The following is a 15047-nucleotide window of genomic DNA, read 5'->3' on the forward strand; positions in this document are numbered from 1 at the left end:
GCCCCCCCGATACATAAACTACTGCAGCATAAATACTGGAGGCTGAGACAGGAGGGGTCAGGAGACACTGTGGCCCCAACCGAGGACACCCCCGGACAGGGCCAAACAGGAAGGATATAACCCCACCCACTTTGCCAAAGCACAGCCCCCACACCACTAGAGGGATATCTTCAACCACCAACTTACCATCCTGAGACAAGGCCGAGTATAGCCCACAAAGATCTCCGCAACGGCACAACCCAAGGGGGGCCTTTCCGCCCCAGACAGAGGCCCGATGCAAGTGTTAACTGCAAGCTAATACCTAAAATTTCCCGGCTGCATCCCCTTTGTGAGTCCGTAATCCCCCTAAAACAATCCATGCCTTTTGCGGACATTGGCCATTATGTACTTAGGCTGAATATAATAATTATAATTCCCTTCTTCACGTTGTGTGCCAGTGCACCTCTCACTCATATGGCTCTCAGTCACGTGATCGGGTCTTTGTCACAGGCTACAAGTGAAGACAGGCACATCGGGGACGCAACTGTGTGCGTCCTTATCCAATTCAGAGGCGCATATTGAAGATATTGGAAGAACTGTTCATATTTACTTTTCTTCAGCAAAAGGACTAGCCTATGTCAATCTACTATCACCCATAGTACAAAAGTTGACCTATTCTATTCTGTGCGAGAAATAAATATTCCAAACATAGTTGAGGGACAGTTGCAGGATGCGATAGTTCCCAAATTAATACAACCACTAGCATCAAAAAACCTGTTATTAAGAAATGAGCCTGATGCAACAGATGAGAACATTTACCTTAAAATGTTGATGAACCATTTCTTCACATTCTAAGCCTACTGCGCACACGGCAGTAGGCTATAAGCACAAATGTTCCATTAGCAGAAAATACCATTATCAAAAGTGATCACAAATGAGATTATGCATGTAATTATTTTATTATAAAGGTGCATTTTTATATTGAAAATGTTCTTCCCTGTCGTGTCTTTGGCATTATTAAACTGAAGACTTATTTTTATCAAAAATTCTCTGTAATTATTATTACGTGATTAAACTAACTTAATCATGTAACTGTAATTAACTAGGAAGTCGGGCACCAAGGAAGATATTTTGATTACAAAGTTATAATTTTCCTAATATAACTTTCATATATTTTAATATCTGATCAATTAGTCTTCCAACTAATGAATTATTCTTTACCTCACGTTAGTCTCATTCCAAACGTCGTAAATTGTTGGTTATCTGCACGAACCCAGTCTTCACTATGAGTCATCCATAGATCAATTGTCTTAAATAATTTATTTACTAACTAAATAAATCACAGAAATGCATAAACAAACAGTAGATATAGTTACAAGGAAATGATAGCGGATGTGCCCTAGTGGGCTAAACCGGCATCACGGCTTGGTGGACAAAATGGAAGTGGGGGTCGACTGAGATAAAAGACACTACAAAGTTGATAATTATAACAATTGAAATGCTAATCCTTTGCACATGAACGCTCACTCATTGTAACGGTCTTCTTCCTCCTCTGACGAGGAGTAGTAGGAAGGATCGGAGGACCAAAATGCAGCGTGGTATGTATCCATAATGTAATTTAATGAGAATGAATAAAGAATACAAAAAGAACAAGGGAAACAAAATGAAAACAGAAACAGTCCCAAATTGTGCAAACACTGAAATGGAAAATAGAAAACAATCACCCCCACCACACAGGTGGGAAAAGGTTACCTAAGTATGATTCTCAATCAGAGACAACTAACGACTCCTGCCTCTGATTGAGAACCATACCAGGCCAAACACAAAAACACCACATAGAAAAGGGAACATAGACAACCCACCCAACTCACGCCCTGACCATACTAAAACAAAGACATAACAAAAGAACTAAGGTCAGAACGTGACACTCATTCGGGAATAATTGCAATCAATATAGATATCGTCTTGATCTCTGTTGGAAAGTTTGTTTTTGTTGGAGAGTTTGTCCGCTCTCTCTCTCTCTCTCTCTCTCTCTTTCTCTCTCTCTCTCTTTTTCTCTCTCTCTCTGCCATGGTTAGAATGGATAGTTCAGAGTAACATTCAGCAATGTAGCATAGGTGTTTCGGCGGTTGTGGGTCTTCGCGTTCAATGATACCGAATTCCTAGCTGCAGACTAGTAATTAGTATCAAAGATTTGTTCTTATTCTGTCGGTTAGATAGTCTAAGAGTTTAACCACGTGGTATGGTTAAGAATTCAGCAAGAGAAATGCATAGTCTCTACTCAAACCCTCTGTGATGAGGTACTGGTCTATACTCAAACCGTAGGCCTCTCGGTAATCGAGTTAAGCTTGGTCTAAAGATAAATTCCCAAGATGGGTGTTATTTTAATCTTGTCTTTACATATACAAAATAATATATGTGTGAAATTTGTTTTAATTTAGAATGGACCATTACCATGCACTTGTCTCGAAACAGGGGCCAGGGGAAAAATACATGTTATCTCTGCACTTAAATAGCGATTGGAGGACGTTTTTCCCATGGTTAATATTCATATAATCCTGTTTTAAAGAGTTGCAATGTGCTTAATATTAGGAAGGTTGAGAAATAAATATAGTAGGCCTAGCCTATAGAAAGCTGTTGGGAACCTCCTCTTTTTAATAGAGGCCGTCACACAGTTTTCTCATGCAATTGCATAGCCTATAGAAATGTTGCGCAACATGAGCTCTTGGGCTCTCATGAAGTGTTTGATTAGATTTTTGATTACACTTGCATTGATGTCAGAGTGATTAGAGGGACAATAGAGTGCGGAGTACCAGGCAGCTAGCAAGTTTGGTAGGCTACTAATGACCATCAGCAGCATCAGAGCTTGGAGAAGCCTACCATGACTAAACGTGACTGCCATCATGACTCGCGACTGCCGGTGTGGCGGTAATACGGTCACTGTAACAGCCCCATACCAGACTAAACGGCAAGCTAAAATAGGTGATGGATAAAGTAATGCTGCATAATCAACTTTGTCAGGATTTTTATTTATTTGACCTTTATTTATCTAGGCAAGTCAGTTAATAATAAATTCTTATTTTCAATGATGGCCTAGGAACAGTGGGTTAACTGCCTTGTTCAGGGGCAGAACGACAGATATTTACCTTGTCAGCTCGGGGATTCAACCTTGTAACCTTTCAGTTACTAGTCCAACGCTCTAACCACTAGGCCACCGGTGACATCAAGCACCCAACACCGTCTTTTCCACAAGCTTGTGACAGAATCAGAGGAGGCCACCCACGATGATCTCCTGGCTCACAGCAACATGCGCTGTCTGAGTAAAGGAAAAGAGCTGGAGCAGTTCTGTGAGCTGCATGTCCAAGTTGTGGATTTTCTCCGAAAAATCTAAATCAGGGCAGCAGCTGACCACCTTCGTATTCTGGAAATATAGGAATTCCTCTCCAGTGTTGCTTTTTTTGGTGATATTCTGTCACTTAAAATGGGCTAAATCTGCAGGTACAAGGAAGAGGGAAAACAGTTGTGGACGTGGTGGAAAAACTTGAGGCCTTTACTAGGAAGCTTGAGTTGTTCGATTTGGACTGGCAGGCTGCTGCACTTCAGCACACTGAAGAAACAACAGGCAGAGGGACCAGGCCGCAGTATTGTCACAGAGGTGATGTAAGATTTCATCAAGAAGCTGAGGGATAACTGTCAGTATTAAATCTCCCAGAGGCCCACTTTCAGTTACATTTACATTTACATTTAAGTCATTTAGCAGACGCTCTTATCCAGAGCGACTTACAAATTGGTGCGTTCACCTTAAGACATCCAGTGGAACAGCCACTTTACAATAGTGCATCTAAATCTTTTAAGGGGGGGGGTGAGAAGGATTACTTTATCATATCCTAGGTATTCCTGAAAGAGGTGGGGTTTCAGGTGTCTCCGGAAGGTGGTGATTGACTCCGCTGTCCTGGCGTCGTGAGGGAGTTTGTTCCACCATTGGGGGGCCAGAGCAGCGAACAGTTTTGACTGGGCTGCGCGGGAACTGTACTTCCTCAGTGGTAGGGAGGCGAGCAGGCCAGAGGTGGATGAACGCAGTGCCCTTGTATGGGTGTAGGGCCTGATCAGAGCCTGGAGGTACTGAGGTGCCGTTCCCCTCACAGCTCCGTAGGCAAGCACCATGGTCTTGTAGCGGATGCGAGCTTCAACTGGAAGCCAGTGGAGAGAGCGGAGGAGCGGGGTGACGTGAGAGAACTTGGGAAGGTTGAACACCAGACGGGCTGCGGCGTTCTGGATGAGTTGTAGGGGTTTAATGGCACAGGCAGGGAGCCCAGCCAACAGCGAGTTGCAGTAATCCAGACGGGAGATGACAAGTGCCTGGATTAGGACCTGCGCTGCTTCCTGTGTGAGGCAGGGTCGTACTCTGCGGATGTTGTAGAGCATGAACCTACAAGAACGGGCCACCGCCTTGATGTTAGTTGAGAACGACAGGGTGTTGTCCAGGATCACGCCAAGGTTCTTAGCGCTCTGGGAGGAGGACACAATGGAGTTGTCAACCGTGATGGCGAGATCATGGAATGGGCAGTCCTTCCCCGGGAGGAAGAGCAGCTCCGTCTTGCCGAGGTTCAGCTTGAGGTGGTGATCCGTCATCCACACTGATATGTCTGCCAGACATGCAGAGATGCGATTCGCCACCTGGTCATCAGAAGGGGGAAAGGAGAAGATTAATTGTGTGTCGTCTGCATAGCAATGATAGGAGAAAATTCACACACAGTTCACACAGACACAATAGAGTTCTAAGAACCTTCTATTCTGTTGCATAAAACAATCATTTGATGCAATTACAGTATTATAACATAATCTTGTAATTTCTCCACCAATAAAAATATTGTTTAAATTAACTACTCAGCTGTTGTAGTTTCTTTCCATCTGTAGCTGTGCGCCACTTGCATAACAAGTTAGCTATATTTTCCGCACCAGAACACCAGACCTATTGTTTGTGCTACGGTTGCAGCTTCACATTTCAGCACCACCAAATGGTCCACTGTCTGCTTTATTAGTTGACTGTTTCCTGCATTCTCTCTCGACTGCTTTTTGTTCTTCTAAAGTGCTACAGTTTTGTTTAATATTTGTCTTTGGAAATCTTTTGTGTTTAATTAATTTGTCTATGCTTTAATCTTTTTTTTTAGGTATACATGTCTTTAGTAGCCTACTTCCCCAATCTTGCGAATATGAACTTGATATTTCCATGGGAAAATGACGAACATAACCTACCTAACCTCCCCAACTGGCGGCCCGCGGGCCAAATCTGGGCCGCCAGCAATATTATTCGGCACCCCAAAGCCCCCAAAATGTATTATGAATATTAAAAATAATAGTAATAATAATTGAAAATGCAAAATGCAATATGTCCCAAAATAAATATCTCAAGAAGGAAGTTACCACACCTAAATAATGCAGAAGTTACATTTTTACTTAATTCACGAAGAGAGAGAATGCAGGAGACAGTCAACAATAAAGCAGACAGTTTCACGGTAGGAACCACATATACAGAGATCATCCGTTCACCTACTCTGTGTCTCACAAAGACACGGAGGTTGGAACCAAAAATCTTAAATTTGGAGTCATCAGCCCAAAGGATACATTTCCACCATTCTAGTGTCTATTGCTTGTGTTTCTTGGCCCACGCTAGTCTCTTCTTCTTATTGGTGTCCTTTAGTAGTGGTTTCTTTGCAGCAATTCAACCATGAAGGCTTGATTCACACAGTCTCCTCTGAACAGTTGATGTTGAGATGTGTCTGTTACTTGAACTCTGTGAAGCATTTATTTAGGCTGCAATTTCTGAGGCTGGTAACTCTAATGAACTTATCCTCTGCAGCAGAAGTAACTGGGTCTTCCTTTCCTATGGCGGTCCTCATGAGAGCCAGTTTCATCATAGCGCTTGATGGTTTTTGCAACTGCACTTAAAGAAAATGTCTAAGTTCTTGAAATGTTCCGGATAGACTGACCTTCATGTCTTAGAGTAATGATGGACTGTCATTTCTCTTTGCTTATTTGAGCTGTTCTTGCCATAGTATGGACTTGGTCTTTTACCAAATAGGGCTATCTTATGTAGACCACCCCTACCTTGTCACAACACAACTGATTGGCTCAAAATTCCACAAATTAACTTTTAACAAGGCACCTACCTCATGAAGTTGGTTGAGAGAATGCCAAGAGTGTGCAAAGCTGTCATCAAGTCAAAGGGTGGCAACTTAGAAGAATCTCAAATATAAAATATATTTTGATTTGTTTAAAACTTTTTTGGTTACTACATGATTCCATATGTGTTATTTCATAGTTTTGATGTCTTCACTATTATTCTACAATGTCAATATTGTTTAAATAAAGTAAAACCCTGGATTGAGTAGGTGTGTCTAAACTTTTGACTGATACTGTATCAGCGGGGTTGCTTTGCCATAATCAGTTCAGTTTTTATCAAGTTCTGTTTCAATATTATTATTATTATCAGGCAAGGAGGTTAGCCCATGTAGGCTTGAGTCATTGTGTTACGGAATTAATGAAATGTAGGAAATAGCTTATCTTATTCTGTGAGGACTGGAAAATTCCTCCTTGAAGTATCTATCCATGTCATGGCCAGATTAGAAGGTTTTGTCCCGGTCTTTGTTGGTGATTTTGAGACTCGCCGGGTAGAGTAGTTTGAATCTTATTTCAGCATTGTAGAGGGCAGATTTAACCTTCTTTAATTACGCTCGCTTTTTGAATACCTCCATAGTGTAGTCAGGGAAGAGTTGGATGTTGCCTTAGTAGGAGAGCTGTGTTTTCCCTGCTGCCTGGAGAACATGCTCCTTCATGCAAAAGATTATAAACTAAACCTTGTATTTTCATTTGTTAGAGGGTGTGTGTGTTTGCATGCAGGGTGCATATTACGGGGGAGCAAGGGAGGGCTCAGCTCCCCTGAATGAGACGTTAGCCTCCCTAAATACAACAAAAGTCTAGCTTTGGGGGGGGGTCTCTACATTTAACAATTTTTGTATTTTTAAAATGCAGTGGTAAATATTAAAATAAAAGCTTCCAAATTAAACGAATGCCCCCACCTCTCTGTCATGGTTTAAGCCATTTATTTCTATGTGGTGGTGCTGTCCACTCAGTAGTGCTGAATTTCATCCTCATCTGAGCTCCTTTAGGCATCGATTTTCCTTTGTACTTCCTAATTTTCACCATTTGTTTGACATGACAAAAATAGCCTTTATTCCAATACATTAGATTTATCAGTTGATTTATTATTGTTTGCTTTTGTCGGTCAGCTGTTTATAGAGCGCTCATTACTTTGTTTTTCAGGTGCACGCAGGTACTGGTGTTTCCACATCTGTGGCCAGAAGTAGCAGACCGTTTATTTAGTTTTATTATTTTTTATCAATATTTTTTTTCTTTCCTGGATCAGCTGATGATGGTCGACAATATCACTAGACAACTAGCCTACAGCTAGACACCAATGCGCATCCAATCCATCCAACAAGTACGTTAATGACAGTAGGCCTATAGTTAGCTCTTTCAGTTAGAAGCATTCAAACATGTTTTGATTCAACTCATGTATTATATTGAATGTAGGCTACCTGTTCTGCGTGTGTTCATGTGTGTAAAATTGCCTCTGCTGAGAGGGTAGGCTACCAGCAGTGGTGTAGGCCTAGTGGAGGGTAAACGCAAGTAAACACTGTTTACCCATCTTTTCAGAAAAATTCATTTATTTTATTTCATTTAACCTTTATTTAACTAGGCAAGTCAATTAAGAACAAATTCTTATTTACAATGACGGCCTACCAAAAGGCATTAAAAATACATTTAATTAAAATATAGGACAAAACATACATCACGACAAAGAGAGACAACACAAGACTACATAAAGAGAGACCTAAGACAACAACATAGCATGGCAGCAACACATGACAACACAGCATGGTAGCAACACAACATGACAACAACATGATAGCAACACAACATAGCAGCAGCACAACATGGTAGCAGCACAAAACAGGGTACAAACATTATTAGGCACAGACAACAGCACAAAGAGCAAGAATGTAGAGACAACAATACATCACAAAAAGCAGCCACAACTGTCAGTAAGAGTGTCCATGAATGAAGAGAATGAGATAAAACTGTCCAGTTTGAGTGTTTGTTGCAGCTCGTTCCAGTCGCTAGCTGCAGCGAATTGAAAAGACAAGCAACCCAGGGATGTGTGTGCTTTGGGGACCTTTAACAGAATGTGACTGGCAGAATGGGTGTTGTATGTGGAGGATGAGGGCTGCAGTAGATATCTCAGATAGGGGGAGCGAGGCCTAAGAGGGTTTTATAATTAAGCATCAACCAGCAGGTCTTGCGACAGGTATACAGAGATGACCAGTACAGAAGAGTATAGAGTGCTGTGATGTGATGTGTTCTATAAGGAGCATTGGTGGCAAATCTGATGGGCGAATGGTAACGAATATCTAGCCGCTCGAGAGCACCCTTACCTGCCGATCTATAAATTATGTCTCCGTAATCTAGCATGGGTAGGATGGTCATCTGAATCAGGGTTAGTTTGGCAGCTGGGGTGAAAGAGGAGCGATTACGATAGAGGAAACCAAGTCTAGATTTAATTTTAGCCTGCAGCTTTGATATGTGCTGAGAGAAGGACAGTGTACCATCTAGCCATACTCTCAAGTACAAATATGAGGTGACTACCTCAAGCTCTAAACCCTCAGAGATAGTAATCACACCTGTGGGGAGAAGGGCATTCTTCTTACAAACCACATGACCTTTGTTTTTGGGGGTGTTCAGAACAAGGTTAAGGGCAGAGAAAGCTTGTTGGACATTAAGAAAGTTTTGTTGTAGAGCGTTTAACACAAAATCTGGGGAGGGGCCAGCTAAGTACAAGATTGTATCATCTGCATATAAATAGATGAGAGTTTCCTACTGCCTGAACAATGTTGTTGATGTACATTGAGAAGAGCGTGGGGCCTAAGATCGAGCCTTGGGGTACTCCCTTGGTGACAGGCAGTGGCTGAGACAGCAGATGTTCTGAATTTATACACTGCACTCTTTGAGAGAGGTAGTTACCAAACCAGGACAAAGACCCCTCAGAGACACCAATACTCCTTAGCCGGCCCACAGGAAAGTATGCATTGAAAGTATAGGGAGCATTACTTTGTTCACCACAACCAGCAATCAGAGTTTAACCACCTATTTTTTCACCACTACATCACTGGCTACTGGTAGGCCTGTTTGAAGTTCCTGGTAATACACACTGTAGCCTAGTCTTGTAAGTTGACCATGTGAGACACCGGAGACACCTGAAACCCCACCTCTTTAAGGAATACCTAGGATAGGATAAAGTAATCCCTCTCACCCCCCCCCCTTAAAAGATTTAGATGCACTACTGTTCCACTGGATGTCATAAGGTGAATGCACCAATTTGTAAGTCGCTCTGGATAAGAGCGTCTGCTAAATGACTTAAATGTAATGTAAATGTAAATGTGTTAGGGTGACCATCCTGTTTTTCCCGGGACATTTTCAGCCCCATTTCAGGTGTCCCGACTTTCAGACTTCAAAAAAAGGTACATTTGTCAGCAAGACGCATCAATTTATGTATGCCTAATCAATGACAAACATTGAATGTCATTAGGAACACTTTTTGGTGTTAACAGATGTCTATTTCCATTGATCAAATGGCAAGTATACATGCAGTTTGGGTGATGGTATTATTTTGGTGTGGATGAACATGCACTACCTGAGCTACTTTTGAAGTAGGTGCCAGGTAGCCTACTTTTGAAGTAGGTGCCAGGTAGCCTACTTTTGAAGTGATTTGTTTGACAATCAGATGACAATATCTTGAGTGTTTGTGTTCATACCACAATTAAAGCTATTTAATTTTTACAATTTTAATCATGTCTTTATTATTAGGCCCATAAAATGTGTTCAAGCAGTGCACTCAATAGAGACTCCCTGAATGTCATGGTGTAATTTGCACTCTGTGAGTGATTTACCGGACCCATATGCATTGGGTACATAACCGATTAGGGCGTCCATCCACGGTGCTTAGAATGACAGAAATCACATTTAGATTATGGTAATTCATCTTAAGAGAATATGCAATTCCTGTAATGAAGCAGCCAATAAAACGTCATTTTCAAACATTTGCCAAAATGAGAGCGGTTTTATATTTGACAGAGATGAAAATCTCCTTTGGAAACTTAGAAAGAAGAGGAATCTAAAGATACAACCGCAAGAATGAGTTGCTGATATGACTAGGATACACCTACAAGGTGTATCAATGTGTCTATATAGGCTGGTGGTCTCGCATTTGTTGAATTTAGATGATTTTTATCACTTTAATGTAGATTTGTATGATTAACTAAGTGACAGGGATTTGTAGAAATGAAAACATTATCATTGAAATGAAACTGTTCCACGAAAATGTGCATATTCAATCATTACTAGTACACAGATAGGTAAAATTATAGGATAAATTGTAAGCTTCCACAAACTTGAAACACAGATGCTGCCTATGAAGTAGGCTATTTATAAAATAATTGCCTCCATCGTCGGATTATGCCTATACTTTGAAGCAAGGTAAGTAGACATGCCTCATAATATGAAGTAAAACTTGCCGGTTTCAAACAATTAAGTACGCCTCCAGCTCACATGTTAATGCGCTGATAGTCTGTTGCCTGCACCTAAATGGTGAATCGGAGGCGAGCATTAAATTATCAGTTGAGAAATGATTTACTCCAGCAGCAACCAGCTGCAGTAAAAATACTAATCAAAATATACTTTGTATGATGTGTGTGTAATAGTTGTGTTGGATAAGTAAGATACATGAAGGCTAATTAAAATATACTTTGTATGATGTGTGTGTAATAGTTGTGTTGGATAAGTAAGATACATGAAGGCTAATTAAAATACATATGCCAAATGGACTACCGACGTAATTCCGCCCGAGGGTTTTTTTTCAACTGGCTCCTCCTTCACGATGTCCCCTGAATGCCCACCCGCTAGCCTGCTAGCCACGGCCCGCTAGCTGTCTAGAGCACTGTTAGCTTCAGAGGCTCATCGGACAAATTTCAGACAATTTTTTTGGCCACTATACCAATTTTGCCAATTGACCTGGTTTACCACAAGGAGCCCTGCTGATCCGTCCTCTGAACCAGAATCCCCAACAGAAGTCAGCTAGCCAATGCTAGCAGTCATCAGCTACCTTTAGCCCAGACACCTCTCGCCAGTCTTCACAGCGCGACTCAAACCAGAGCAAATCGTACTTATTTTTCTCCATATCCCTGGATTCCTACCGCAAGCTCTGCACCTTTTTTTCACCTGGATCATCACAACTAGCTAGCTGCCATCCGAGTGGCCACTCCTGGCTCACATCTCTGTCCCGAAGCAACAAGCAATTAGCCTGGAGCTAGCCTTGCTAGGCCCATCTGATAGGCCCATCTCCCAGCTAGCCGAAGAGGTCCATCAGCCACTCCTTGGGCTTCAATACCTAGTTTGCCGATTGGCCTGGACCCCTACCGACCCATCATGACTGGACTACCGACTTGATTCACCCGAGGGGGTTTCTCAACTGGCTCCTCCATTGTGACGTCCCCTGAATGCACATCCGCTAGCCTGCTTGCCGCGGCCAGCTAGCTGTCTAGAGCGCATCGGACTGTTAGCTTAAGAGGCCCATCGGACAAATTCTTTGCCCGCTATACCTATTTTGCCAATTGGCCTGGTTTACCACACAGAGCCATGCTGATCCGTCTGCCGAAGTAACAGCACGAGGGAGCCACAACAGACTTTCTTCCGTTGCGACGTCCCTCAAAGGCCCTTCTGTTAGCTTGCTGGCCCAAGCCCGCTAGCTGCCTGAAGCCATTCACTGGACTAATATGATCAATCGGCTACACATGCCTCTCCCTAACGTCAATATGCCTTGTCCATTATTGTTTTGGTTAGTAATTATTGCCTTATTTCACTGTAGAGCCTCTAGCCCTGCTCAATACGCATTAGTTAACACTTTCGTTCCACCTCCTACACATGCGGTGACATCAACTGGTTTAAATTATATTTCTAGAGACAATATCTCTTTCATCGTCACTCTATGCACAGCTTTACCCCCACTGTATTCACATCCTATCATACCTTTGTCTGTACATTATGCCTTGAATCTATTCTACCATGCCCAGAAATCTGCTCTGTTTACTCTCTGTTCTGAACGTACTAGATTACCTGTTCTTTTAGCCTTTAGCCATACCCTTATCCTACACCTCCTCTGTTGCTCTGGTGATGTGGAGGTTAATCCAGGCCCTGCAGTGCCTAGCTCCACTCCCAGGCGCTCTCATTTGTTGACTTCTGTAACCGTAAAAACCTTGGTTTCATGCATGTTAACATTAGAAGCCTCCTCGCTAAGTTTGTTTTATTCACTGCCCTAGCACACTCTGCCAACCCTGATGTCCTAGCCGTGTCTGAATCCTGGCTTAGGAAGACCACCAAAAACCCTGACATTTCAATCCCTAACTATAACATTTTACGACAAGAAATTTGCAGGGATAGCCTGCAGAGTTCTGTCTTACTATCCAGGTCTGTGCCCAAACAATTTGAGCTTCTACTTTTAAAAATCCACTTCTCCGGAAACAAGTTTCTTACCGTAGCCGCTTGCTTTAGACCACCTTATGCACCCAGCTGTGCCCTTGACAATTAATTGATTGCCCCCCATCTATCTTCTGAGCTCATGCTGTTGGGTGACCTAAACTGGGACATGCTTAACACCCCTGCCATCCTACAATCTAAGCTCGATGCTCTCAATCTCACACAAATTATCAATGAACCCACCAGGTACAACCCCAAATCCGTATACACGGGCACCCTCATAGATATCATCCTAACCAATTTGCCCTCTAAATACACCTCTGTTGTCTTCAACTAGGATCTCAGCGATCACTGCCTCATTGCCTGTGTCCGTAATGGGTCTGCGGTCAAGCGACCACCCCTCATCACTGTCAAACCAATACAAAGGCAGGAAAGCAAAGGCTAGCTTTTTCAAACAGAAATTTGCATCCTGTAGCACAAACTCCAAAAAGTTCTGGGACACTGTAAAGTCCATAGAGAATAAGAGCACCTCCTCCCAGCTGCCCACTGCACTGAGGCTAGGAAACACTGTCACCATCGATAAATCTACGATAATTGAGAATTCCAAAAAGCATTTTTCTACGGCTGGCCATGCTTTCCACCTGGCTACCACACTGGCTCCAGGTCATCTATAAATTGTTGCTAGGTAAAGCCCCGCCTTATCTCAGCTCACTGGTCACCATAGCAGCACCCACCCGCAGCACGCGCTCCAGCAGGTATATTTCACTTGTCACCCCCAAAGCCAATTCCTCCTTCGGTCACCTTTCCTTCCAATTCTCTGCTGCCAATGACTGGAACAAACTGCAAAAATCACTGAAGCTGGAGACTCATATCTCCCTCACTAGCTCATAGATCATAGCACATGTACATAGCCAATCTGTAAATAGCCCATCCAGATACCTCATCACCATATTGTTATTTATTTGATTTTATTTGCTCCTTTGCACCCCAGCACCACTACTTGCACACTCATCTTCTGCACATCTATTACCACAGTGTTTAATTTGCCATACTGTAATAATTTCAACCCTATGGCCTATTTATTGCCTCACCCCCCCTTATCCTACCTCATTTGCACACACTGTATATAGACTTTCTCTATTGTATTATTGACTGTATGTTTGTTTATTCCATGTGTAACTCTGTGTTGTTGTTGTTTGTGTCACACTGCTATGCTTTATCTTGGCCAGGTCGCAGTTGTAAATGAGAACTTGTTCTCAACTAGCAGACCTGGTTAAATAAAGGTGAAAAAAAAAATGACTTCCACAAAATTATGCAAATGAACCTATAGACCAATAAGCATGAGGTCAAATGTATTTACATCTACAAGTATTTCCATAAATTATTTAGCAATGGTATTTATTTTGTATTTTTTTACAGCCAAATTGTGGCCCCCTCTTGATGGTGGAGAGGACTTTTTTTTAAATCTTGCAATTCTACACGTTCTGCCATGGGCGGAGAGGAGTATTGTGCAATGTTACAGCTAATTTCCTGCAAACCTACCCATTTTGCCACCGCTTATGCCATCTCTGTGTGTGTAGACTGAATGAGTTTGTATGAGTATTGAGTAAGCCTTACACACCCTTTTGATTTCAAAATGCCACTGTTGTTACACGTCTAAAATGATAGGCTGCTACTTCAACAGTATCGAGAGGCCATTCAGAGTTCATTGTGGTTTTGACTACTCTCTCTCTTTCCGTGTGTTGAATGTTTCTTGGTTGGCTAGCTGCTGTGACAATAATAATAATAATCTATAGAATATTAAGTTGACAGACACAATCAATTCCTTATTCTATATGATGAAGAGGAATGCCTGTTCTGTATAATATGGTTCTTTCTGAGAATGCTTTGTCACTTTGCACCCTGACCCCACCCTGAATAGAAAGACCCTGGCGAGTCAAGGGTTTCTTGAAGTTTCTTGTTGGTTCATTTTTATGTTGTTGTTTTCTCAATGTTTCCTTTGACAGATGTTGGATGGACTCCGTCGGCGGCACGGCTCTCGCCCCTCCCCCCGGCCCCTGTCACTCAACTTCACCACCTTCTCAGCCCCGCCCCCAAGCCATGATGTGGACAATAGCGATCATCCAATCAGGAGGTGAGGATCAACTCCAAGGATTAACATTCAGGGTGGTCATAAAACTATAGCCAGTCTGAAATCAACCCCAAGCCCGATTCCTTATGTAGTGGATGGCAGATGATACTACAGAGAGTTGCCCTGCCATCTCAATGGTACACCTAACATGCAATAACTGGAAATAAAAAAAGATGGGTGTAAGCGATAGGGCAGAAAGTCCAGTTTGCATGTCAACGGGTAAGATTTGAGCATATTGCTTATAGTTATCCAATCCTTACCCACCTGTCACTACTCCCTCTAAGGATTGTATAAGTGTGCAACACATCTGGCCTATTGGCTAATGGGTATTTGAACTTTGACTCATTGA

The 15047-nt window shown here is 42.3% G+C and overlaps 1 protein-coding gene across 1 annotated transcript in view; it reads left to right on the forward strand.

Annotated features, from left to right (window-relative positions):
• The window catches only part of LOC115134174 (proline-rich protein 5), a 56007-nt gene that overhangs the window by 13747 nt on the left and 27213 nt on the right, over positions 1–15047 (forward strand). The window contains 1 exon segment of the mRNA XM_029667884.2: positions 14574–14701. Within this exon segment, the coding sequence (XP_029523744.2) occupies positions 14574–14701 (128 nt within the window).

This window comes from Oncorhynchus nerka, linkage group LG9a (genome assembly GCF_034236695.1).
Source record: "Oncorhynchus nerka isolate Pitt River linkage group LG9a, Oner_Uvic_2.0, whole genome shotgun sequence".
Taxonomy (NCBI): domain Eukaryota; kingdom Metazoa; phylum Chordata; class Actinopteri; order Salmoniformes; family Salmonidae; genus Oncorhynchus; species Oncorhynchus nerka.